Source organism: Setaria viridis, chromosome 2 (assembly GCF_005286985.2).
Source record: "Setaria viridis chromosome 2, Setaria_viridis_v4.0, whole genome shotgun sequence".
NCBI lineage: Eukaryota > Viridiplantae > Streptophyta > Magnoliopsida > Poales > Poaceae > Setaria > Setaria viridis.
The window spans coordinates 12,042,177-12,069,576 of record NC_048264.2 but is presented as its reverse complement, the minus strand read 5'-3'; the positions used below and the strand labels follow the sequence as shown (position 1 = coordinate 12,069,576).

The 27,400-nt window shown below is 44.3% G+C and overlaps 2 protein-coding genes and 1 pseudogene across 5 annotated transcripts; all 3 read left to right on the top strand.

Annotated features, from left to right (window-relative positions):
• The first annotated feature begins 6,742 nt into the window (after nt 1-6,742).
• LOC117844940 (PTI1-like tyrosine-protein kinase 1) lies at nt 6,743-12,961 on the top strand. Of its 4 annotated transcripts, none has more exons than XM_034725791.2 (8): nt 6,743-6,952; nt 7,709-7,818; nt 8,550-8,797; nt 8,915-9,041; nt 9,154-9,427; nt 11,621-11,753; nt 12,286-12,372; nt 12,493-12,961. In XM_034725791.2, the coding sequence occupies exons 2-8, from the start codon at nt 7,725-7,727 to the stop codon at nt 12,634-12,636; spliced, it is 1,107 nt and encodes a 368-aa protein (XP_034581682.1). In that variant the 5' UTR covers nt 6,743-6,952; nt 7,709-7,724; the 3' UTR covers nt 12,637-12,961. The 4 variants fall into 4 exon arrangements, with proteins under 4 accessions (XP_034581682.1, XP_034581683.1, XP_034581684.1 ...); XM_034725792.2 differs by having other exon boundaries at nt 6,744-6,952; nt 7,699-7,818; XM_034725793.2 differs by lacking the exon at nt 6,743-6,952 and adding an exon at nt 7,385-7,530 and having other exon boundaries at nt 7,699-7,818.
• Nucleotides 12,962-16,046: 3,085 nt separating this feature from the next.
• On the top strand, nt 16,047-16,427 carry LOC117842199 (cysteine proteinase inhibitor 8). The gene has a single exon (XM_034722569.2). It carries the CDS (start codon nt 16,047-16,049, stop codon nt 16,425-16,427), a length of 381 nt encoding a protein of 126 aa, XP_034578460.1.
• Nucleotides 16,428-25,633: 9,206 nt separating this feature from the next.
• On the top strand, nt 25,634-26,716 carry LOC117844105 (BTB/POZ and MATH domain-containing protein 1-like; annotated as a pseudogene).
• Nucleotides 26,717-27,400: the final 684 nt, after the last annotated feature.

The following is a 27,400-nucleotide window of genomic DNA, read 5'->3' as shown; positions in this document are numbered from 1 at the left end:
CGCATTGCTGTGTATCAAGATAGTTCGTAAGTTGCAATGCGCATACTATCCAACGAAACAAAGAACAACCACTACTGGAAAACTCACCTTTAGTCTCGGTTGGTAAGGGACATAGATCCAAAAATCCAATCGGGACTATCTACTCGGGACAAAAGGTGTTGTCTTTAGTCCCGGGTCCCGGTCATTCACCCGGGACTAAACTAACTGGGATAAAAAGGTTCCAAAAAAATAAAAAAAAGAGGCCGCGTGCCGGCCGCCGCCCGCTCGCCTGCCACCACTCACCTGCGCTCGCCGACCGCTGCTAGCCCGCGTCGGCCCGCCACTCCACCTGGAAGATAGGAAGAAGATAGGAGAGGAGGAGAATGGAAGATAGGAAGAAGAGAAAAGACATGCGCGAGGAGATAGAAATTAAGGGAGAGGAGGCCTGCGTTAGGAGAAGATAAGTAGGGAGAGTGCTGGTGCCTGCCACCGGTGGAGAGAGACCGCTTTAGTCCCGGTTGGATTCCAACCAACCGGGACTGGGGGTCGTCAGATTTTTTTCAGCCCAGTAGCCGTTACAACCGGGACTAGGGGGCTTTAGTCCTGGTTGGACTTTCCAATCGGGACTAAAGCTCCCCCCGTCAGTGGCCATTGGTGGCTCATTTTTTACCCGGGACTAAAGGTAGTTCTGGGTTTAAAATCAACTTGGATAAAAAGGGTTGGATGGAAGGTAAATTCTCTAGTAGTGAAGGTACTGATCAATAGTGGATTTAAGAGGGAAAGTAGCGAGGAATGTGGCTGCGCTTCACGAGTGAGAGGAATTCGACATATATAATATACGCATGCGACTAAATTTGGTGGCGAATAATTGCTTTACAATATTTGGTCAGAGCTTCAAAGTAGTGTACTGGCCGCATCTATGGAAATTGGAGTTAGGTACCGCCATTGGATGCAGGATTGAAGGCTTATACGGATCGCAGTTACATCCCTGTTGATAGCTACTTAGGTGGAACATCGCTGCCATTAGTGTCCTTGGTGATACAAATTGATGGAAGAAAGTTATCAAATTGATGATCACACAACCAACCTTCACAACTGCAGCCTCATACATATTTTAAGAGAGAGAAGATCTGGTGCTCCAGCTGCTTCGGGTGCTCCCATGCACCCGAGCAGTTGTATCCGCTGGATGCACAATTACGTTAATGGGAGAACCCAAAGCAGCTCGAGCAACAAATATCCTCTCTTTCTAAAATTGTCTTTGTCATCAAGGCACTACAGTAGTGGATTCTAGCGTACTCAGTGGCAAAGGAAACAAATTAAAGTCATTTGAGACACAAGGAAAAAACAAAATACATAGAGATATCTCTCCTTTTACGGACTTATAATTGTGATGAAAGATACATATCAGTGAGATAGTACCAAAGGTTGCTTGCCTGCTCCATGCAAAGAAAAGGACAATTGATGAAAACAAAGGCTGCGTAAATACTTGAAATAAACACTTCCATATAGTTGCATTAAAACAAAAAATAAATAAAAACTTAAAGAAATATTAAATGAAACTAATCCCACATCCACTCTAAAAAGATAGACATAGCAGGTCAACCAATAAAAGGGTACATAAATCATCAAAAGGGTGAAACAACAAAAAAGTAAAGATATAAAGAAAAATAAATAAGATGCAATAATGACAGTAAGATAGAAGAGATTATTACACTAGCGATCAAAACCAGAGATGCAAACAAATTAAATAGAACAAAAGTAGGGAAAAAAATAGGAAAGAACAATCAAAGAGTAATCTTGACACAAGTAGGATGCCCATTCACCGAAGAATCCCAATGCGAATGGAAGGATTTTGGGGACAGCAAGTCGATTAAAGCAAAAAAGCCCATATGCGATGGGGGAGAAAGGCATTCACCTATGATGGGGAGAAAGTAAGGAGGTCCAGGCTGATTTGAAGCATGAATTTGTGTTAACTACCAAGTGGCTCCTCAAGGAGCGATCGACCAAGTCATTTGTTTACTACTATTTCCAATATGTTTGTTTGTGCAAAACTAAAATGAAACATATTTTCTAACGGGATGCTATTAAATATCGATTAGGGGCATATAAGTGGTCTTGGGAGAATATCTGAGGTTAATTCGTGTCGAGGAAGGAGTGAGCAAGAATATGAATTGTCGGAGGGATTAAATGCTTTAGAGCAAATTCCGTTTCAAGATGTTGCTGCAAAGGGCTAATAGGCAATAGCGGTTTGGGATGCATGCTCTCTCCTTGTGGCACTGATGATGCGTGCTTCATGATGGAACACCCTTCATGATCCTGGCTCGATCTGCCTGGGGCTGGGGGCTGTCCGCTGTCCTTGTCGCTCCACAAGTAAATGGTAGGTATCAGCGAGAGGCTCCATACAATCTCCATAACACAGCCCCCAGGCCTCACACCGTATTCGATCCTATCTCGTTTTTCTTCCGGATGCCACTCATTAGGAACCCAGAACACACACTATTGGTCACATATATGTGGACAGAATGTCGAAACCTGACGAGCCATGCTTAACTGACATATATAGAAAACTAGTACAATGAATAAAAAGAGAAATCAACTGAGGGGTGTTTGGATACCTCTGCTAAACTTTAGCACCTGTCACATCGGATATTTGGATATTAATTAGAAGTATTAAACATAGTCTAATTACAAAACTAATTGCACAGATGGAGTCTAATTCGCGAGACGAATCTATTAAGCCTAATTAGTCCATAATTTGACCATAATTTGACAATGTGGTGCTATAGTAACTATTTCCTAATGATGGATTAATTAGCATTAATAGATTCGTCTCGCGAATTAGACTCCATCCGTGCAATTAGTTTTGTAATTAGCTCATATTTAGTCCTCCTAATTAGCATCCGAACATCCGATGTGACCCTACTAAAGTTTAGCACCTCGTATTCAAACCTAGAGGGAAGAAACTAAAGGTTCCGTTTTAGCTATGAAACCTTCCCACAATAGAGAAGATTTTTGACTAGTGAGATGACAGATGCTAAGGGTTGCAAAGAGATGGGAGGCCTATATATATGAACATCGAAACTGCGAAGGACCGTTCCATTCGTTGGAAGTGGTGTATATATATAAATGCATGTCGACCGATGACTAGGTGAATGGCAATAGATGCCTGCATTTATGCAACAAATATGGTGTTCCTTTTATATGTTACAAAATTTTGTTCAGAGCTAAGCTAATATATATTTGACCACATACCATGGTCTGCCTAGCTCATAGCTTACAAAAATGGTAATGGGATGCATAAAGGTTTATTAGGTTCAAATATGTACAATTATAGTCGATAAACTCACTCAAGAACTTTCTCTAAAGACCACAAAAGATAATCGAGCTATATATTGAGGGTGTCTCATTTGAGTCCAAATGTCAGAGAGGCAGTGTTTACATGTTTCCACACTTTTATGGTCCTACAGCTTGCAAACTTTTGCTCTTTTACTACCTTTGGCAAAAACTTTAATTTCCTTAGAAAAATATTGTATATACAATGAAAACCGAAGCTTTAGGGTACAAAAAGTGAAACACCCTTGAGCTGATACAGAAGTTGAAATTCAATTTGACTCAAGTTTAAAGCGTATCTAATATATTGTATAATAACTAAGGGAATTATATCAAATATCTTAGTTTTCATGATTTATATTTCATTTTCTAGACAACTGAATATAGCTGTTGGGTGACGGTGTTTCGCGATTACTTTAAAATATGTTTCTATTGTTTTCATGCACAAACAAACACAGTAAATGCGTGGCCATTCAAAGAATGGAGTATGTTATGTATTTCAACCCAGCATCTGCATGTGATTGATTTATATCTGCATTGATGAATTCAGATTTAGTTCTTAATTGTATTTGTACCAGTGACAAAAAATGAAATGGTACAACCACAGATAACCCATCCGTTTATGTCACAACTCACAAACTGATTGTTTTGCAACCAGCTGTTGTAATCACAATTTCTACCGTTGCTTAGATGTGTTGGTTAATTACAATACCGATGATAGAAACCATTTAAAATTATCACTAGAAGCCCTTACTGTGCTAGTGTTTGGGGTTATCCACTAGAAGATGGTGTGCTCTTGCAAAGCTCTTTCTTGGAGTAAAGAGGAAAAAAAACTCGACCTCACGGGGAAGACGCTCCCTGGGCTTTGTCTTAAGAAGGGGTACTAGGCTTCGAACGTGGACTGGCAAGGGGTTTCAACGACCCCAAGTATAACTCAGTATAACTCACAAGAAGCTGGTGGGTAAAGAGGAACAAGAAGTAGTACGTAGCTCTAGAGTCTTGGGGGCCTTTATTTTATCTCTTTATTTGGCTGGTCGTAAGTTGTAATGAAGTACTCCTAGTTGTCATGTGTTACCCCTCTCTATTATGGTTACGGGCCTAGTTGGGGATCCGCCCAGTATCATCACCTATGTTTGTCAGCTCCAAGAAATTCTGAATGCTGGAACGTTGTTGGCATGTAGGTGCCACAGGTAGCACAACCACAGCAATTTATACAGTTCTTTAAGGTCAACCTTGCAATGAAATTTTGTTTTGCAACTGTCCACTAAGGGCCGAATATTGTTGAAGATTGCATCTTTCTATAAATGCATACAGGTGCTCCAAGCAAGGAGGAGCATGACCTCTGTAATAAAAACATTGCAAGGTTGGCCTTAAAGAACTGTATAAATTTGCATATTCAGCCCTTTTTCATACTCCTTTTCGGTTTATATCTTTTGTACATTTGGAAAAAAAGAGATAGACAAAAAAAGAGCTGAAAAAAGAAAAGAAAAAAAAGCTTGACACTAGGGGAGTTTTATTTTTCAAAATGCAGTACATGTGCAGATGCCTACATTGCACGTAGGCATGCTCACCCCTATGAATACACTCACATGACACTGTCCTTAGCACATCCAAGAGACTAATCCAACATATCTTAAGACTGAGTAAATCACCACAGGAGCCTCACTGACGACAAGCACATCACCACTGATAATTCCTTGAATAAATCTAAGAAAATACAAGCTAAGCTCCATGTGGCGCAAGAGAATTTAAAATCACTTGATTGAAAACGAAAAAAAGAAAGAAAATAGAGAGTGACCTTTTTTCCTATTTTGAAGCTAAATTTTACTGAAAGTTACGTTGCGGGGCAGTACATACGGCTCCTCATTGCATCCTTGGCCATGTAAAAAAAGAAATTAAATGTTGCATAAACCCTCAAAATATTAAATAAAATACTTCAAAATAGCTGTATTAAATAAAAATATTGGATCAAAATTTGAAAACAGAATCTGAAATAAAAGTAATATCGCACCCGTATATAGAAACGAAATCACATGTGATTCGTCAGAAGTAAATAAATAATAGCATGTTGCATCTATTATTACACTCAGAAAAAAGAAGGAAGTGGGAGAAAAGGAAAAAAAGAAAAAAAATAAAAAAATAAATTACGCTAGCGGACACGGAGGGGAGTAATCTAGCACTAATAAAAACTAGGACCAAAATTATAAAAGGAAGTAAAAGAGGAAAGAATAATGAAAGAGTAGGCTTAGGAGGCAATGAAGCTTAGCAGGCCCAATATGAGGGTTCGGAGAGCAAGCCAGTAAAGCCGAAAAAGCCCACTTGTAATGGAGAGAAAGGTACGTATGAAAAATATGTTTTCTAAGCTAATTTGGAAATGAAGTTTTCTTAAGAACCTTCGTCGAACAATTTCGGGCACCTACTCCGAGAAATTATAAGAATTTCAATATTAATGGCTCCTTGTGGTCTACAGAGTTAAACTGAAATACTCTTTTTAAAGATGACGATAATATCCATTAGTCAACCGTCCTTTTCTTTCGATTGATGTCTTTAGCTGTCTGATTAGCATCTAATGTCAACATGGCATGCATTTTTTCTGCAACCTTTCGTATTCTCAAATGTTCCCGCGTGGTAGTCTTCTCTCAATCGCTCATCTTACGCACTCACGACTATATCCATCAGGATAATTCTGTTTCATCATTACCTCACGCCGTTCAAATATGGATCATTCACTACTCCCAAATCATAATTGTATTGTGTTGCTACCATTTTATCACCCATAAAGTAAGCTCTACGGAGACAGGTGCCCATGCCTTTCTTCTTCAACTTTTCGTATTCTCAAATGTTCCCGCATGGTAGTCTTCTCTCAATCGCTCATCTTACGCACTCACGACTATATCCATCAGAATAATTCTATCTCACCGTTACCTCACGCCGTTCAAATATGGATCATTCACTACTCCCAAGTCACAATTGTATTGTGTTGCTACCATCTTATCACTCATAAAGTAAGCTCTACGAAGATCGGTACCCACGAAGCTTCACTACTCCCAAGTTATAATTGTACTGTGTTGCTATCATTTTATCACGTAAGCTCTACGAAGACCGGTGCTCCCGAAGCAAAACTCTATCGGAGATCAGCGCCGTCGTGTACATGCTTTTGCTCATGTTAAAGCCGGATTGTATAGGTTTGTAGAGTGTAGAAAACGTGTGCTAATTCTTCATGCAGCCAATGAGCCAACCCTTCCCACCGCCCGCGGCGGCTTCAAGGCCGCCGATCGACAGCTTTTGCCTCAATGGCTCCTCCTCCGCCGTCCAAAGATTTTTTACCCTTTCCAAAAAAAAGATTTTTATATATAAGAAAAAAAAAAGAAAAACAAGGGGCACTTCAGCTCCGGCCGGCTCGCCCGCTTGTCTGGTCTGCGGTGGTCCCGCAGGTTCACACCGCGGTCGCACCCTTTCTCTCCCCTCTTTCTTCCCCTCCCTCCACCCCCCGCACTCCAGTTCACTCGAGCACGCATCGCCAGCGCCACCCCTCCTCCTCCTGCTCTATCCTCCTCCTCCTCCTCCTCCTCGCGGGGGCCGGCGCGGGTGGGAGGACCCATCCCTCCGACCGGAACTCGATTGGGTTCTCCGTTCGTCGCTGGTAAGGAATCCCTAACGCGCTTCACGGATTGGTTGATTGCTTGCTTCCTTTTCCGGGTTGGGATTAGTTTGGTTTTGAATAGGCCCTTGCTGCGTCCCCTCGAATCCAAGCCTTCCTTTCCTGCGGGATGCGCGGATGCTCCTCCAGTCCATCCAATTCAATCCAATCCAATCCAATCCCCTTCGTGGTTGCTGCATTTGCTTGCTTGGTTGCTGCGCGGCGAAGTAGTTTTCCTTCTTCGATTGTTTTGGGGGCGGATGGAGACCCCGGAGACCGCCGCCTGGCGATGGTGCAGGTACTGGGTCTCCCGGTAGAGGAATTTTTTCCTCGAATCTCCTTCTAGTTGCCGGATGCGCCCCTCTCCACGCGCTTCTGGAAAAGGCTGGCTGAAAGCGACCCGCGTCCCTGCACTCACTCACCTCAATAATATCTGGAATGGATAGGCCCCAAACCCACCCTGAAAGAGAAATAGAACGGTACTGCTAGCTTTATTCAAGTTATTTAGAGAGCAGCAGTACTACCGGCCGGCGTCCTGTTTATCTGAACAAGTTTGTTATTAGTTCGCACATCAACAAGAGGTAAGGCCTTCGTCCTACTTGGTGTGTTGAGTATGGACAGGTGGGGATGGGTGTTGTACTCTGGTACCTAGTCGCAGAGTGATTGCAGTAGATGAATGACGAATGCCTTCTTCTGACGTTACTATTTATGGCTAACTCCCTTTTTGTGTTTTGCTGCATGTGCTGAAGTGGTGAACAGGCGACGGGACAGCGATATGAGGCAGTGGTTTTGTTGTAACTGCCACTTCGATGATGAGGAAGATGGGCACAACAAGGAGCAGTCCAAGGCTCAGAGCAATAAGATAGACCGTACGTTGCTTACATTCGATGCTTGCTTTTATTTTCTTGTTTATTAAGTGTTGTGAATTCCAGTGCAACAATGAACTTAGTTGCTCATATTCAGTTTGAATAGTATCTGAAAACAATTTCCTGGCGATTCACTAAAATTTTCCGGTTTTTAATATGAATCACGTTGTTGCTGGATGCACATACACTTAAGGTAGATTCAGATATTACTTTGGAGACGGATAGCAACTTGATTATGCAAGAATATCATCATGTTGTTTCTTGCATCAAATTTATGCAGATCAAATTCATGGATACAATAATGATTGCTCTCATCAAATGCATGCTTTTCCAATATCATTGTGTTTCATGTATTAAATTTTTGCACACTCTTATAAATGTGTACACAGTTATTTAGGTAGGTAGACGAAGAAGTATTGGAATGCCATTCCTCTATTTTATGTCATACAGGCTACTTTTGGCCTTTGGGCTACACAAATGAACCCTTTCTTTTTAAGGGTGCCAATTCACATTTTGCTCATAATACATATCTATTATGACTTCCTTGTTTTCAAAAGTTTTATTTTTCTTGTCTCATATATGACTGCCTCGGTTCTCTATTTAAACGGAAGTTTCTAGGTGTTCTGCTACAATCTATTCGAATAACAAATTTGAGACCTACATGTTAAGGTTCATATTCAAAATTACATCATTTACATGTTGATTCTTTGCTGATTTAGTTTTTATCTTTTCAGCGAAGCAGAAATCTTCGAAGCCTCCTGTTACTCAACCTGAGCCAGAGATCTCCCCTCCTACAATTGATGTCCCTGAATTGTCATTGGATGACTTGAAAGAAAAGACTGATAATTTTGGATCGAGTGCCCTGATTGGTGAAGGTTCTTACGGACGAGTATATCATGCCACTTTGGATGATGGGAGGCAAGCAGCAGTTAAAAAACTCGATGCATCTGAAAATGAACCTAATGATGAGTTCTTGAAACAGGTGAGCACCCACAGGACATGAAGCTTCTTGCTTTTTTTCTGTTCATATTCCGCATACCATGATGATAATGTCAGAAGGGAAAAGCATGAAATAATGTATAATGTTTCTGTGTTGCAGGTCTCACTGGCATCAAAGCTAAAACATGACAATCTTGTTGAGATGTTGGGTTACTGTGTGGAGGGAAATTACCGTATACTGGCATATGAATTTGCAACCATGGGTTCGCTTCATGATGTTTTGCATGGTAAGGCGTTAAGCATCTAGTATCATATTCATGCCACATGTATATCCAGTATATTCTTTAGGGTGTCATGCTCATATGTAATGGACCTCCATCATATTCCTTTATACAACAGGAAGAAAAGGTGTTCAAGGTGCACAGCCTGGACCTGTGCTTGACTGGATGCAGAGGGTCAAAATTGCTATTGAGGCTGCAAAAGGCATAGAATATCTGCATGAGAAGGTTCAGCCTTCAATCATCCATCGGGACATCAGATCAAGCAATGTACTGCTGTTTGAGGACTTCAAGGCAAAAATTGCAGACTTCAATCTTTTAAATCAAGCACCAGATATGGCAGCTCGCCTCCATTCAACTCGTGTATTGGGAACTTTTGGATATCATGCACCAGAGTAATTGTCTAATACCCTAATTCATAATAATGCTTTCCTGTGTAGCACATTTATTTTCATTAATGTTACTCACTGCAATTTTTCAGTCATAATTCATATCTCTTGAACCAACTATAATATTGTAGCATTTGCATTAGTTTGGTTAAGCCCTAACTGTTGGCTTAATGATTTATATGTTTTAGTGATTTAACTGGTAGTTTGTGCTCATATTATTGGCTACATATCTTCCCACGCTCATCTGGTTGATTGCTATGGATGAAAAGGCATTTTTATTTGTGAAATATAATACTGGTAGTTCTGTTACTTAAGTTATCATAGTTCAAAGTCCTTCTGTGGCACTTGAGAAGCACACACGCACACAAGCTGATGAAGGCACATCTTTTTCTTTAAAAAAATCATATTGCAAGCCCATGATATACAGCATCTACCGAAAGATAATGGCTACCCTAACCAGTACTCTTCATCATTCTGTTGAGCAGAAAATTATTTATGTGTACAATGGTTACACGAAATGCAGAACATCTCATGGATCTTTTCCCTACTAAATATAATATGTAACTAATGCCTGGTGCTATGAATCAAGTCAAGGTGAATGTATGTGTAACTGTATTACATGCTAGTAAACCTAGGGTCACTTTTGTTGCCCACAATCATTTACATATGTAGCTATGGATAAAAGCCTAGGTCTTCCCCCCAGATGTTGTCTATGTACATAATTACACATTGACTTATACCTGCCTATGAGGATACACATTGGCTTGTAATTGCCTACTTGTCATCATGTACTTGTAAGACTTGCATTTGCAGGTATAAAGATTTATGACCTTGACCTTAACATTTTTAGAACCTGCTCAACTAATAAAGCTGGACGTTGGCTAGGTAGATGACCAGTCTTATTTGGAACGTTATGACAGACCTTAGTTGTCTGTACATATGTCTCATAAATCATTTGCGGCTACATAACCTAAAAAACTACTCACCACCACGATATATTAATGAGGCAATGACTATCTAGGTTATTTTGTCTAAACCACCACAGTTTTCAGTAGCCATTTTCCACTATATATTACATCAATTTCACTCCGCTTAAATTGGGTATCTCATTATATTTTGACATAGCTATGAAACTACTTGAACTTTCATCTGTATGCAATGGTTGCTTCTATGGCACCACCATAGGGATCGTTTTTACACTGGTTATACTCACTGAGGCAATGGTAATTTATTACAATGAGCAATCAGAGTAGTTTTTGTTGAACTGACATCAAATGTTGAATTCCATGTGGAATCAAGTATTGAACCTGAACTTCTGCTGATGTTCGGGCCTGTAGTCTCTCTTTTATCAACAATATTTCAAAAAGTACCAACATTCTACCCAGCTGCCTTCTAGGTTTGGCCCAAACACTACAGTATCTTGAGTGAATATTTCATTTTAAGAATGTTGAACAACTACACCAGTATGTCAAAAGAATGTGTTCTGACTTCCTGGCAAGCCACCTGAATATGTTATCGGCCATATGCTATTGGATTTCCTACCCGACTTATTACAAAAACTGCATTTAGTACACATTCTGGAGCCTTTACAGAACTTAACATTGCAAGCTAAATTAGTGTCATTTTATTGGTCAACAACCTACTTATACCTAGTGAACAACCTTTTATTGCATCCCCACTTTTTGTGGCTGTTTTCCCTATCTGCAATGTTATCATGTCAGGATTCACTCACATAATTTCTTGATGAAAATTTGAGGCAAGAGGCTCAGCACCTACTTCGTTGCATTTTCTTGATTTCAATAGCATGCCCAAGATAATATGGGCTATGCATCATTCATGTATTATTTCATTTTCTTTTTCTATCCAGGATACTGACATTCCTTTTCTTTGCGTAGTATAGGGAAAATTATGTTAGGTAGAGGCATTTAAATATCAAAGTTATATTTGTTTTGCCCTTGATTGATTGTTTTTGCTTGACTACATTTGTCAATCTGTTCGTAATCTTCATTATTCCATGCTTCATAACTATTATTTAGTCAAGTAATGGTAGGGTTACAGTAATATAAATATAGCAACATCAATGATTTCTGTTGCAATATTGCAGTGACAATAGTATTTTTATTCTTTGCATGAATTTAAGAAATTTTAAAATCCCTGCTTTTCTAGCTGCCTTTCTAAATTTGGCCCTACTTGGTACAGATATGCTATGACTGGCCAGCTGACACAGAAAAGCGATGTCTATAGCTTTGGTGTAGTCCTTTTAGAACTTTTGACTGGAAGGAAACCAGTAGATCACACAATGCCTCGAGGACAACAAAGTTTAGTCACTTGGGTAAGTCATTTTGCTAACAGGCTGAAGAATGGTTACGCATGTACAATTCAGTATAATATATTTACCCCCCATCAAGTGCTCTACGTATCAACTGGTATCATTGAAGCATAAAATGTAGAAAAAATAGGGGTGTGAGAAAACGTAGCGCCATTTACAAGATATGTAATGGTTACCATGTTGGGATGCATATGGAGTAACGTGTTTGATTTTTATTATTTGATATCATGGTAGTAATTAATTAGATAGCCAGGACTGGATACTGCTATTGCCCTACTGAAATGGTTTCTCCAAAATAGCCTAGTGGGTTAGACGTTACTTGGGAAATTGGTTTATTCATTTAATTGAGATAAAACTAAACAGAAACAAATCGATCCAGTATTGGGTTCTATCCATCAACCAATTAGTATCTGGGTACCAAATCTTACTGAAAAGTGAGAAGTATCTGGTCAGAAATTGGGGAGAATACCCCAGATAATAAAAGGTAGGGAAATATCCATAGCTTACTTCTTTTATGTGCATTTTTTTCTCTCAGGCTACTCCAAGATTAAGTGAAGACAAGGTCAAGCAATGTGTAGATCCCAGGTTGAAGGGAGAATATCCTCCAAAGGGAGTTGCTAAGGTCACCCTTTTTCCCCCCTCAGACTCACGTCACTGAAATGATATTTTACATTCAGTTTGGGCATCCTAATTCCTAATGAGCATGCCATTACTGACGTAATTTCTTCTGACTCACCTGCAGCTCGCTGCAGTGGCAGCTCTATGCGTGCAATACGAAGCAGAGTTCAGGCCCAACATGAGCATTGTTGTGAAGGCGCTTTCTCCTCTCCTTCAACAAAGACCTGCACCAACCGCCTCAGAGCCAGCCCCAGAACCTGCCAGCTGAGACCAGTCGCATGCGATCGGACCTCTCGGCACCAGTCGCATGCGATCGGACCTCTCGGCACAAGCCATCTTGGAATCGAGCACATTCTGTGTGTAATTGAGTGTGTTTTGGATGTTCGTTTTGTAGCGTTCCCAATTGGATAAAGCATACATGAAGTTGCCCCTGCCGTTCGTGGCCGCCTAGGTAGGTTCGCTGCTTTTATATTGGCGCCGTACAATGGTATGTAGTAGGGTCGAAGTTTTCTTTTCCCTTTTTTACCAACTCTGTAGGTTTAAGGGACTCGCCATGTTTGGAAGAATAGAATGATTTTCCGTCTGCTGCATGATATCATTGCTACCTTTGTTCGTTTTCTTGTGCTGGTTCTTACTGATGGAATATGAATGCTTGGCAGCACTCGTAAGCAATAGTTGTAACAACTCAGGTGTTCAATTGCAACACCAAAATCGGCCCTTGAGATTGCATGCGAGGTGAGAGACAGAAATGCAACTCTTCAGAAAAGATGAGAGCAAGAAAGGTTGAAATTGCACGGGTCCCTCTATGGACTGGCCTACCTACACTACAGATGCTTGCTGTCGTTCATGGCTTGGCGGCGTTGTTAAGATGTTATCTTCGAGACCCTGGCCTTCAGCGAGGGTTTTTGGAGCCGTCATAGAAGATCATGGTAGAGCGTTTGTGAGCGGGAGAGGAAATTGCTCACTTGTAAAAGCGGTGGGAAGCGGGACAATTGTATGAACGTGTTTGGGGGAAATATTAACGACCTCCTTATACTCCTTAAACAACGGTCATAAGGGCTCGGGCCCACCTGCGACGACAGTGATCTCCGCCGACTTGGCACGGACAGGAAATATTTCACTTCGTCTCGCCCGACCCAGGGTCCTAAGGTCGGACGTGCCCGACCCCTCGCCGCAAGGTTCCGCCTCGCCCGACCTCGGGCGCAAGGGGTCGGACGTGACCGACCCCTCGCCGCAAGGCTCCGTCTCACCCGACCCCGGGACGCGGGGTCGGACGCATCCGAACCCACAGGATAAAACTTCGCCTCGCCCGAGGACGGACGCGGACCGGCCGATGAGGGCGCGGGTCTTGTGGGTCCCCACCGATTTCGCCATAAATGCAACCGACGGGGGCGCCCTTGCCCAGAATCCGGCTCTGACACGCAGAAAGGCGCCCGCGCTCCTCGACGTGACGGCCAAAGTTTTCGGGCGGCGCACTGTAGCCACGACTTGCACAGGGCTACAACTGCACCGTCCTAACCCTCCCTGTGACATCCATCATAGGGTACTCATTGGCCACGCTACCTAACAAAGGAGGGAGCGCCGCCCGGTTTCCTGCTCGGCCCGGCAGCAGGGGCATGTTAGCCGCGCCTCCCGGTCAGCACGCGAGGCTACAGAGGTCGCCCGTCCTCCATGACGTGCACAACTACGGCGGCCAGTCATCATCATCATCATCATGCATGGCTACAGCGGTCGGTCGCCACGCACGTCTTGCATGCTTGGCTATAGCGGCCGATCGGCGGGTCGTCGATGGGGCCCAACGACAACCATCCCTCTTTGGTGGTCATGCTGACAGGAGACAAACCGGAAGAGAAGGCGGCAACCCCCGGCCCTTCTCCCTGCGTTGCGCTGTTACTTCCCTGCTTACCTTTTTCACTCCCCTTTTGCCCCTGGCTCAATTGTAACTCATGTGCCCTCCTTACGCTATAAAGGGAGGACCAGGGGGTCCGAGACAGAGACGGCTCTCAAGCAAACCGAATGCCCCCGACTCACAATTCTTCCACACGAGCATCAGTACACACTCACAGAGACTTGGGACCAGCTTCCCTCTCTCGCCCGTTTGTAACCCCTACTGCAAACTCTGCACGAGTAACACGAGCAGTCTCCCACACTGGACGTAGGGCTATTCCTGCCCGAACTAGTATAACCCGTGTCCTCTCGTGCAACCATCCGGGCCTTACGCGCATAGAAAACAAATTCACTTGCCACAGTTTTGACCCGTGATTCTTGACAACGACAGAATGAGATCCTCTAACTTTGAACTCTCTATCTTTGAATCACCGACACGGGTCCATCACATTTGGATCCACATGTCGGTCACCCAAAGTTAGAGGCTGAAAGTTGAACCTCTTTCGCGGTAATGGGAAATCGATGGTCACGGTAGTGGTGATCTACTGTCGCGAGTGCATGCCACAGGTCAAAGCGTGGCAGCATGTATCATGCAAAGCTCAAGCCACCTCCTAGCAATGAGCCCTGTACCAGCGGCAAATGAAGGATGCGGCAATGGGCAGGGTAGCAGCGCTGAGATATGCCTAAGCCACCTCTCGACGGCGTGCTATGGAAGGCAACACTGTGGTGCTTCGCCTTTCGCTCTCTACCGCCACCTCCACTCCTGCAGGCTATGCCACATCCCATGCAACCCGTCACCATTGCTCAGGATAATAAGGTAGAGGGAGGAAGAAAAGGAAAGGAAATAAGAGGAAGGGTATAAAACAGGGGGACCTTATCCTTCTGTGGAAACCGACAAAAAACAAGGTGAGTTGGACACGGTCAAATGGAGTGGGCCTCCGGAATTTCGCTTAAATTCACCTTTTTTGTCCTAAGTTCTGATCAAATGGTTTGACCAAATTTAAATTTTAAAATTTTAGGATGCTTAACTAAGGTATTATCTTCTCCCTCCGTCTCAAAAAAATGCTTAATTATTTTGCACTTTTCTCCTCTACCTTGGCCCACCTCCTCTTACCTTTCTTGAACTGCAGGAAATCGATCAATGATTTGTTCGTCGCTAGCGAGCCTTCTCTCTCATTTTCTTCTCCACATCAAGATGCGAGCAGGCGACGTCGCCGACCATTGAGGACACCCTAAGAAAGGTGGCGCTGAGGTACTTTTCCAATATATATTGTTCTGTAGATTTCCGAGGATATACAATCATCTTAATCAATTGTACATGCAGCCCAATAATGCCCATCATGGCTTGATTGCTTCTTGCAGGAAGAATGTGACAAATATTTTTAAAAAAACTAAATCATTTGTAGTAACCGTAGTATCTAATCCATGCCCCAAAAAATCACATATTCAATTTCCACTAGACTACAAGTGAATGTGAATAATAGTAGCTGATTGTGAAATCACATCCGATCAATCCATTCTTTTGTTTAGGCAAACAATCAATTCATTCTTTCGTTTAGGTAAAAAAATCAATTCGTTCTTTTGTTTAGGCAAACAATCAATCCATGCTTAGTCACATGAGAATATGAGATAGCTAGCTGTATCCACCTATCGCCTGTCAAATATTGCCAATGCGGCCCAACCGAGCCCTATATAAGCGCCTCCAATTGTCCTCTACAATCACAGCATCAAAACGACCTCAATCTCAACTTGCAAATCCTATTTGCCCAAGCTATCAACGCAAGCCTGGCCATGAGAGCCACCATCCTTGTTGTTATTGCCATTGTGGCCATCCAAATAGTTGCTACACCCTCCATGGCAGGGGTCACCGGTGGACGGTTTATAAAACCAGCAGGGGTCCCTGGTGGATATTCTCCGATAGGGAACATCAATGACCCTCATGTTCAGGAGCTCGGTGGGTGGGCAGTGTCGGAGCACGTCAAGGAGGCAAACGACGGGCTAAAATTCAACAAAGTAGTGAGTGGTGATGTTCAGGTGGTGGCCGGCTTAAACTACCGTCTCATCATCGATGCATTTGATAGCAATGGCAAGGATGCCAAGTACGAGGCGGTGGTGTGGGAGAAGGATTGGATAAACTTTCGCAAGCTCTTATCCTTTAAACCAGCTAACTGAGGAACAACTACAGATCATTATCTGGGTTATTTATGTAATAATGGAGGTTAATATTGTCCATTTTGATACATATCATGGAGTGTACTTTGATGGTTATATAACAATTGTTGCAATAAGCATGTGTCTCTAGTCTTTCATGTTACGCTAATAATTACATGAATAAAGGCCACTAATGTCCATAGAAGTGGCGACGAATAACAAAGTCTCTCAGTTTAAGGTCTTAGGGTTGGGCCCGAGAAGAGCCAACAACATTGCTAATCACTAGACTATGGGTGGAGGCCAAAGCATGTCATCTATGACCAAGTTAAAGGTGGAGGGCCACATATGGCTGCCTGTCACTTCCTAGTCCAACTAGGTGAAGTGCATCAATATTACCCATCACGTTTGATTAAGCGCAAGCACAAGCATCTTATTGCGCGGGTCTCTAAACCCCGATGTTGTAGGTTCCAATCCTACATAGTGTGATTCCATATGTCTTATGTCAAAATTAAGTAAAATAACTTTAAAAAGCAAAGTAGAATTGCAACTCCAATTTGATCTCCTCGAGACTAGAGAAAAGAGGTGATCAATCATAAAAGAAATATTACTCGATCAAAGATCCAACTGATCCCCACGTCTCTATTGCAAACCACAGTCATGAATAATCCCACTACAGTAATAGGAATTAGGCCTAAGACGATTAGAAATAGAGAACTTCAATCATTTCAATTTGTTCAAGAATGATACTCTAAATGATAGTCTAAATTATCAAAAAATATCAATGATCATGAAAAGAATTGGTAAATAGTGTGGAAAAGAGTCAAGAATAGCAGAAATCCAAAAGAAGGTTCTTTTTTTTCTGACTTATTCATTCAATTAGTTTCAAATAAGATGTATCTTGTTCAAGCCAATAATTAGAGTTGGGGTTATAGTTAAATTCTTGAGCACTCAGTGGTTTAATTGGAGACCCACTGGTTTTCAAGAGTGCCATGTTATCTAACGTGGTTTGAGCTGACAAATGAAACAAAGTTTTCAATGCATAATTTCATTTTTTTTGGTTTCATAGGTTAACCATAGAATTTAATTGCGATGCACCGGATTTGGACGCAGTTAGATAAAATGAAACCCTTTAGCACCCCATGCCAGCAGCTGTAACACGTCTCATAACCTTGGAGACATTGTACACCTATATTCATCCAGATAAAAACATATACTCCTATGTCTTGTCTCCTCATAAATAATTTATCATGCCCGCATATTTGCTGAGGTAGTACATTAAAATTAAACCCCACCGGGAATAACCTTATTTGCTCTGCGCCATTAGCTGGCATGCATTTCAAAAGAAATTATTTTTTCTTGACAGTGGTAAAGTGTAGCGTCCATGCCAGAAAACACGCCAGTAATCAATCTCTACTTAAACTACAAGTGAATGCGCATGGCAGGAGCTGATTCTGAAACGCACCCAACCAATCCATTATTTTTGCTTTGAAGGAGAGACTATCAATCCATCTCAAAAAGATACACCTATCCACCCATTGCCAGGCGATTGTTAGGACACCCACAACGGCCGTCATGAGCTCTCTACAGTAGATCCAGATCAGCATTTTGGAATAAAAAATTGAGAAGAGAGAGAAATCGTCGCTTGATGTAGTGAGGGTCGCCAGCACGCACTTCCAGATCTAGTGGGCCCCACATCCACACCCATGCGGTTCCCCATGCCGAGCTCCCCACTGGCGAGGCGAAGCAGAGCCGCTGCCGTTGGCTGCCTCCGGCTGGAGTGGAGCTTGGCCTCATCGCGGCGAAGGCGAGGAGGAGTGCAGCGGGTGGAGACATGGTCAAGGGAGGTGGGGACGTGCTGCCGCGCAGAGGCAGAGGGCACCGACATGGGCAAATGTGGGGGGGCGGGGGCCGGAGGAGGTGCAGGGATGAAGCGGGGCTCACGCCGCTGCTACCGTAGGCAACATGGCCGCCGGATCCGCCGGTGTGCATGCGGGCGGGGCATGGTCATGGCGGAGGCCTAGCGCGGGTCCGTTGGCGCGCATGGCAGCAGGGTGGGTGGCTCGCTGGCGGTGGAGGCGAGTGGGCTCGCCGATGAGCAGCAATGGCTTGAGCCCGGAGGTGCGCTCACTACAACATATATGGCCTTTCATTGACGTTTCATTTATATCGGTAAAACATGTTTCTTCGTCGTGTTTCAAAAACTGTGACGCTCATGTGACGAAAACTCATTCATCACCTATACTCTGTAATAAAAGGCATTTCGTGATGAAAAACAATATGATGATAACAAATCTAACAAATCTATAAGAGTGATAATAACAATATGAGCGCTTTCATGCTTATTGAGTCATGTCCTTGCGAGCTTACTCATACATTTCCCATCCTTGTGGTACCTCATGTGTTTCTCTCTAAGCCTTTTACAAGTGGCTCATTTCAAGTGGTGCCTTCAAGGTAAAAGAAGGCCCCATAAGGTACACAAATGCTCAAGCTTTTACAAATGGTATCATTGTCAAACCCATTGATCTTTTAAGATACCTCCATGCATGATATGCTCTGAGCTTCCTTAACTCTCATATCTAGTTGTGCACTTGTTTTTCACACTATCTTGTTGTGCACACACATAGGGGGAGCTTAGCTTGTATCATGCTAGTTTCATGAATTGTTGATCCATCCTAATAGTCTTACAATGATATCTTCATTGGTATCATCTCATATGGATCATGGTTCATGGAGCTATCTCTCTAGGCTACTAATGTTTTCCCTCGGGCTATGTTCGCAAGATCTTTTTGGATTGCAAGTTTTTGAAATTACCTTTTAGGTGATTTGATTCTAAAGGGGGAGAAGTGTGGAATCAATCAAAAGTAAGTCCTAGAAGTGAACATGCATAAGGGGAGAAATTCAAGAAAGAGGGAGAAATATATAAAGGGGGAGAGAAGTGAAGCAAGATGAGAATGAACAAAAGGGGCGATCAAGTACAAATTGGATGATGGTAAGCATTCAAGCAAGTGTAAGTGGTTCAATTGGTAAATTGTTGCAAATTTATGCTTGCTTTGATTGTGTTGTCATCAATCACCAAAAGGGGGAGATTGTAGAGAACATGGCCCCCATTAGGCCATAGTTTGTGATTTTGGTGATTGAGTAAGAACATAGTCATTGGGACTAATGGTTTGTCAAGCATGTGCCTTGTAGGTTTTCTAGATCCCAAGTATGTAACCAAACCATGGCAAGGTACAAATCATGCTATTCAAATATCCAAGCTATGGTATTCTTGATATCCAAATCATGATATTCAAGTATCCAAGTTATGGTATTCAAGTGATCAAGTTATGGTATCTAGGATTATTCTATGGTATTCAAGTATCCAAATGATAGAGAAAATTTAATACCATCGGATGTTCCGATGGTCCACCAGAGCAAGCGTCGGACTAACCATCGGTGCAATTGGTACAATGGGAAAATTAGGGAAAAAGTTCAAGTGCACCGGATGATCCAACGGCCTATATTTTACATGCATTGGAGCAATTCACAGAGAAGACGAAGACAACCCTAAGGCACCAGATGATCCACTGGTCAGAAGTTGGAGGTGTCGAACGAAGCATATTTACTTTGCAAAGTTTCAGAGAGGTTTTGGCTAGAAGTCCTCATCACCGGATGTTCCGACGGTACCATCGGATGAAGCGTCAGATGAATTTTTTGATGTGTCAGTGAAGAACTTGGATGCGGGAAGGCCAACGCTATTAGCACTGGATATTCCGATGCCTACCAAAATACTACCATTAGAACATCCGATGGTACACTTTAACTAGTTATTAGAGCAACAACTCTTTGATGCCCTGGGCTATTTATACCCCTTTCACTTGCCCATTTGAAGTTGCTGGAGTGTGCAGAAGTCCATTGGAGATCAAAACTCATCAAGAACACATCCAAGATATCAAAAGTGCATAAGTGGTTAATCAAAGGATTAGCACAAGCTTAGAAGAGTGATTAGTATTAGGATAGGCCTAGAGAGGAGAGAGTGCGAGGTGTGCCTTCCTTGTGATCGGTTCAAGGAGTGAACCACAAGTGTACAAGGTATGCCAGTACCTTGGAGCCTTGGTGGCTCACTAGCAAGTCTTCGATCCTCCAGCTTAGTGTGGAGTGGTGTCGACGACCGTGTGTGGGGGATGTGAAGACCCCCTTCCTTAGTGGAGAAGCTCCTTAGTGGAGACGACATCAAGGTGACCGGGGAACTTGGCATGAATCTTAGTGACCAAGCCTTTATAGCAAGTCAAGAGCTGTCCCGGGAGAGACTTGGTGACCTGGAAGCAATACTCTTGTGTGAGTGCTTCAACAATGTGGACTAGTGATGGCTTAATGCCTACCGATACCACGAGATAAATCATCGTGTCAGAGTTTGTTTCTCCTCATCCCCTCCTTTATGTTTTCGCATTTTATACTTGCGACTTGTGTGCCTTTACTTTCTTAGTATAGTATCTTGCTAGGATCGACTTTAAGTTACAAAACTTGTTTTGGGATGAGAGTTTCACACTAGATCAACCATAGTTGAACATTTTGATAGCAGGATCTAGTTTAAGTTTAATGCAAAAGTAGTGGAAGCCATAGGTTAAGGTTTTAAGTTGGCTAATTCACCCCTTCTCTTTTAAGTTACAAGCACTGATTCCTTACAATAATCATTATGGGTGCCCTTAGCAATGCAGCCCAGGCCAATGCACTATATAAATGCCTCCAATTCTGCTCCGCGTAGGTTTCTCCGCACAACCATCTCAACCTCGAACTTGCAAATCCCATCTACCCCAAGCTATCTCCGCAAGCCTATCCATGAGATCCAGCCTCCTTGTTCTCATCGCCGCCGTGGCCATCTGCCTCGCCGCAGCGCCCGTCGTGGCCTTCACCAGAGGATGGTTTTTGATACCAAATATTGACGACCCGCATGTCCAGGAGCTCGACGGGTGGGCAGTGTTGGAGCACAACAGGAGAGAGAACGCTATACTCAAATTCAACAGAGTGGTGAGCGGTTAGTACCCGATAGTGTCCGGGGTGAAGTACAGCATGAGGGTATGTACAACAGTGTAGACGACTGCTGTTCGTAAAAACTTACCACATCACACATAGATAGTAAAATAGACAGCTTGTACAATAGTTCGTCTATATACCATCTATAAACTATTTAATTCATACGTGAACCCGTAAATTATGGTGATCAAGCATAAACACAATCTTTGTATACCATTTTATTGCTTGTGTGAGAATACATCATGTCCGCCATATGAGAGAATACAACCCCTACTGAAATGTAACATTTTTATTTTAATTCATATCCTTCTAGCTTTCCTAAGAAAACTTTCTTCAATTTCTATCTTTGTTAAGGGCAACGATGTAATGGTGAAGATATTTCTGCCGACTACGGTGACCCTCTGTCCATCTCTCTTGACTCTCCTTTTCTTTTGTCTCCCGTTTGCATCTGGGCACGGCGACAGGCAGCAAGCGGTGGACTAGGTTGGCCGTCGCAACATCCGGCGGCTGGTACGGGTCGGCTTGGGCGGCGCGGTGCAGCGTCCGGCGATCGGCGCGGTGCAACATCCGGCGGCCGGTGGCCGGTGGCGGCGCTGCTTGGCATGGGCTGCCAGCGCATGCGGCTGACTGGTGGTGCGGAGCAGGCAACCGGCGGCTGCAACGAGCACGCTGAGGCAAGCTACTCCACCATTGCTGATTTTCCCCATGCTGAGGCCGCGCGCACCGGATCCACGCCACCGTCGGCGACCTGCAGCAGCTCCTACAACGGGCTCGGGGAGACGGCGACTTGCGTTGGAGCACGAGCGCGTGCCGTAGATGAACGAGACGCCGGCAACTCCCCCTTTCTTCAATTAATGACCGCCATGGAGGCTGATTCTGCTGACCTGGACACAAATAGACGGCAGGCGGCTATCCTTTGTACGTGCCCTGATCATCCAGGCATCAAACCCCGACGGCAGGTACTCAGCGTCTTTGACCGAGCAACGGAGCAAGAATGGACCAACACGCGTATTCTTTTCTCCTTTAACCCGGTTGGCTGATTGAGCGGCACCGAATTACTGATTGGGGTCGAAGGGCTAGCTCAAAGGGATTTTTATGTTATCACTTATCACCACTGTGGCCATCTACATAGATTAGATTTGTGACCCGATGGCAAGGATCAAGGATGGACCGGTTTCCTGAGTTGTAGGAACTATATAATAATAAGATTGGCCATGGTACTCGTGAGCATCTCTTATTTCATATATGAAATGAACACCTTATTTTCTTAGACAGATGTTCGAGCATTTACACTTGAACAAAAACTGAATAAGTTTTGTCTTGATAAATTTTAATAATTTAATAAGTTTAGAAACAATTGGTACATGAGCACATTCATCTTCCCACATATAATTATCTTGGCAAATTTGAGTAATTTGAATTTCCGAACATTGCTACGGGAAAGAAAAAAAAGAAATCCCATGTCAATCCTAATTTGTTGAGCCCCAATTGTAATTAACCCTAGGCTTGTCGTACCCAACCAAGATCCATTATGATCTGTATTATTTACAGTGGCTAATAAAGACCTGTGATTTTGCCGCACCTCACACCTCTGATTACACCTAATTTCATATATTTTTTCTAATGCCAAACCATGATATTATTTATAATTTCTATTCTTCGAAGAGGTTGTCAAGCTTGCCTTTGAATAAGGACAAAAGGTAGAAACATAGAAGGATTCAAACGCTGGAGAAGGAAAAAAGAATCTAGCAACAGTTTCATGCAAGACTACATTTGCTATTCACCCGTTGAATTACTGAAATCTAACATAACGCACTAAAATTTTGGTGAAATATAGTAATTTAGATCCGCATTTCTCAAAAGCCATGATTCAGGAAAGCTAAAAATTGCCGAGTGTATTTTTTTTGCCGAGTGTTTTTTTTTCGAGCACTCGGCAAACAAGCTCTTTGCCGAGTGCCAAGCAAAAACACTCGGCAAAGAAAAAACACTCGGCAAATCGGGACTTTGCCGAGTGTCCAATAAAAAAACACTCGGCAAACCACCCTCCTTGCCGAGTGTCAAAAAAACACTCGGCAAAGAGGGGGCTTTGCTTGCCGAGTGTCTTTTTTGACACTCGTCAAAAAGGGGGGGTTTGCCGAGTGTTTTTTTTGACACTCGGCAAAACAATAATCTTTTTTCCTCTTTTCACCTTGAAATTTTTTCTACTCCCCACATACAACATGTGGTACTCCATGTTAACATTTGGTATATTTTTGGATTTATTTGCTATATTTATTTAATTAATTGCATTTCAAGGAAATTTTTTGTATAAGTCAAATTTGAACGGCAAGTGCTTCAAATTATGGAACAAAATGAGTAGAAAAATGATATTCATGTTATTTGGCCCAATTTGAGACCTGACCCATGAAATGAAAAGAAATTTCGAACATCTTGTTCAGGAAACACGACCATGAACGTGTGGCAGTAGTATTTTTAAATTGTAAAAAAAATAAGAAAAGTCTGAAAATCATGAGATTTGTCATGATGTGATGATATAATACGTGGAGGCTGTAAAAAAAATTGAGAAGGTTTTGCACATTTCATCATGTACGATGATTACAAACCGAAGCATCTCAGAAGAAGAATAGTAATTTTGAGAAGGAATCGATAAGATTTAGAGTCGAAGTGACGGTCGAGTTTGGTTTGACTACAAAAATTTTTGTATAGTCAATAGAGAACATATATTGTTTCGTGTGAAAATTTGGTATTTTTTGAAACTGTTGGATATTTTTTATTTTTTAAAAAAAACTTTGTCGAGTGTCCTACGTTAGACACTCGGCAAAGAAACCCTTTACCGAGTGTCCACATAGGACACTCGGTGACTTTTTTTTACCAGCCTCGCCTGACGCCCCCCCTCAACACCCCCCCCCCCCCCCGCGCCTCCCCTCACGCCGCCCCCCCCTCCTCCTCCCCTCCCGCCGGATGCCGCCTCCCCTCTCCCCTTCTCCCCCCAGATCCGGCTCTCCCCTTCTCCCCCGGCGGGGGCCAGATTCGGGCGAGGGAGGGAGGGCGGCCCTCCCTCCCCCGGCGGACGGGCCAGATCCGGGCGGCGGTGGCTAAATCCGGGTGAGGATGGGAGGCGGCCCTCCCTCCCCTAGCCGGATCCCCTCCCCTCGCGGCCGGATCCGGCGGCGGCCGGTCGCCCCCTCCCCTTCAACTCGGCGACAGGTGGTGTGGCGGCAGGTGGCCCCCTCCCCTTCTCCTCGGCGGGTGGCGGTGGGTGGCTGGGCACCCCCTCCCCATCTCCCCGACGACGCGCGGCCCGCCACCATCGTCTCCATCGTCCTCGTCGACAAGGTCGGCCGCCGGAAGCTCCTCCTCGAGGCGTGCGCGCAGATGCTCATCGCTCAGACGGCCGTCGACAGGATGATGCTGGTGAAGGTGAAGGCGGACACGAGCCCGAGCTCCGGGTGGCCCGCCCCTCCCCGGCGGATGTGGCGGCGTGGTGGGCGGCGGCCGTGGCGAGGCGGCGTGGCGGGCGGTGGCCGTGGCGAGGTGGTGTGGTGGTGGGTGGCAGTTGTGGCGGTGGTGGAGGCCGGTGGGCGGCGGCTGTGGCGAGGCGGCGGTGGTGGAGGGCGGTGGTGGTGGCGGCTGGCGTTTTTGGTTTTTGTTTATTTTTTTCAAAAAATATGTTTGCCGAGTGTTTTTTTGTCACTCGGCGAAAGCTTCGCCAAGTGCACGACATAAAACACTCGGCAAAGTTAACTTTGCCGACTCAAAATTTGTCGTGTGCCGTTTGCCGAGTGTTACACTCGGTAAACGTTTCGCCAAGTGTTTTTGGGCCTTCGCCGAGTGCCCCAGGCACTCGGCGAACTTTCTGTTTGCGGTAGTGATTTTATCTCAACACGTACATTGGAGATTGTTTTGGCTTACTTGTAGAAGGTACATTGTCTAAGATAGTTACTATAATCTCATATGGGCACCAGATAAAATCTCGGAAACAAAGATTTCCTTGGGCTGCAAGCCCATAGGAGAAGAAATAAACCTGAACCAAACAAATGCTCACTCAATATTTCTCTCAAAATTTATAGTTTCTCTGAAGAAAGCTATAAAGCTAGAACAAATGCTTTCAAGCAGAAGGAAAATTTCAAACGAGAAAAATGTAGTATTGCTACTCTGCTTGAGAGGACAGAAAAATAACAACATATCATAGAATTTGGAAGGTCGCGCTCACCATGCAAAACCTCACCGAGGTCGCGCGCTCGAAGAACCTCCTGCTCAAGGTGGAAGGCCATTCGGTGACCACGGCCATGGGCGACGGCGAGTTCCACAAGTGGGAGAAGGGAGATCCACCTGCGCTCCAAGGACCACTGGGCCAGCCGCTACCGACCGGTGACGCTCAAGATCGTCCTGCTCTCCGAGCCGCGCGCCGGCAACAACGTCAAGGCCAAGCTCGGCTGCCGCCTGGTCGATCCCGCCGGGAGGCTGCCGCCGTCCGAGGAGAAGAGCGTCGCGCACAAGTTCCACCGCGCGGCCGGGGACTACTCCGGCACGGCCGTGCTCACGGCGAGGGAGGAGCTGGAAGCGTCCGGCTACCTCGTCGATGACGCCTACACCGTCCAATGCACCATCGTCGCCGTGCTCAGGGAAGCACCGCCGCCGCAGACCGCGACGGCGGCCGACGATCGCCGCCCGGAAGCGGACGTGCCATCGCCGGACTTGCTCCGGCACCTGCGCGAGCTCCTGCGGCAGGAGAAGGGCGCGGACGTCATGTTCCTCGTGTCCGGCCGGTGGTTCGCAGCGCACAAGGCCCTTCTCGCCGCGAGGTCGCCGGTGTTCAAGGCCAAGCTGTTCAGGGGGATGAAAGAGTACGTCAAGGTCGAGGACATGGAGCCGGCGGTCTTCAAGGCCCTGCTGGGCTTCGTCTACGCCGACACCGTGCCGGAGCTCGATCGGCTAGAAGGGGAGGAAGCGGCGGCGATGGCGCAGCATTTGCTTGCCGGCGCGGACAGGTACGGGCTCGACAGGCTGAAGCTGATCTGCGAGTGGAGGCTCTCCGACTGTGTCACCGTCGGCACGGCGGCGACCACGCTGGCGTTGGCGGAGCAGCACCATTGCCCGCAGCTCAAGGAAAGGTGCGTGGAGTTCATCGCAGGATACCTTGACGCCGTCTTGGAGACGGAGGGGTACAAGCATTTGGAGGCAGGCTGCCCCTCCGTGTTCACTGACCTTCTCAAGGCTGCGCGTGGCTCAGGTGCAAACTGAAGATAGCTGCGTGCCGCCTGTTAAATGGTCGCACGGTTTGATGGAACCTCGTTTCTGATCCTTTAGGCTTGAGCTATATCTTGAGTTCTCGGTTTATTTTCAAGGCTGCATGCTGCAGCCTTCATTTGTTTCAGTTTTTTTTTTTGGTAAAATAGTCGTTTTAGTCCCGCAATTATGCTCATGAGGGTCATGTTTGTTCCTAAATTTTCGTTTTTGTCAAACTCGACCTGGTGCTGATGTGGCTCTCTATTCAGCACGAGGATATTGTGTAAAGTCATGTTTACCCTTACCTTGTTCTTTCGGTACTCAATTTTGTTCTTTCGGTACTCAATTTCCAAAGTCACGTATACACGAGCAAATCCATCGTCCGTACGTGATATTGAGCAGCCCAAAATCACCAAGCACAAAAAAAGTCAGCAGTGAAATAAACTTAGGGTGTGTTTGGTTGCATGCACCACATGTGCATGCATGGATGATCCTGGATAGGGTGGTTCAACCAATTTGCTTCTTTAATTAGTAGAATAATGTATTAAGTGGGATGGCCTCATCCTGGATGAGTTGGTCCAATTCACCCAAACAAACAAAAGGATCATTATTATTTTGAATCATTTCATACATGAATCAAATGATACAACCAACCAAACACACCCTTATTTTTTAGGACCAGCCCCAAACCAGCAGCGTAACTGCCCTGTTCTGGAGAAAATCTGGCAGTCAGGGAGTGGTAAGTTCGATCA

What these genes read in the sequence shown, in the direction of transcription:
- LOC117842199 (XM_034722569.2), top strand. Translation starts at nt 16,047, where the DNA reads ATGAGAGCCACCATCCTTGTTGTTATTGCCATTGTGGCCATCCAAATA.
- LOC117844940 (XM_034725791.2), top strand. Translation starts at nt 7,725, where the DNA reads ATGAGGCAGTGGTTTTGTTGTAACTGCCACTTCGATGATGAGGAAGAT. An exon ending in ATGATGAGTTCTTGAAACAG is followed by an intron (nt 8,798 to 8,914) that starts GTGAGCACCCAC and finishes TCTGTGTTGCAG; the next exon opens with GTCTCACTGGCATCAAAGCT. An exon ending in TTTGGATATCATGCACCAGA is followed by an intron (nt 9,428 to 11,620) that starts GTAATTGTCTAA and finishes TACTTGGTACAG; the next exon opens with ATATGCTATGACTGGCCAGC.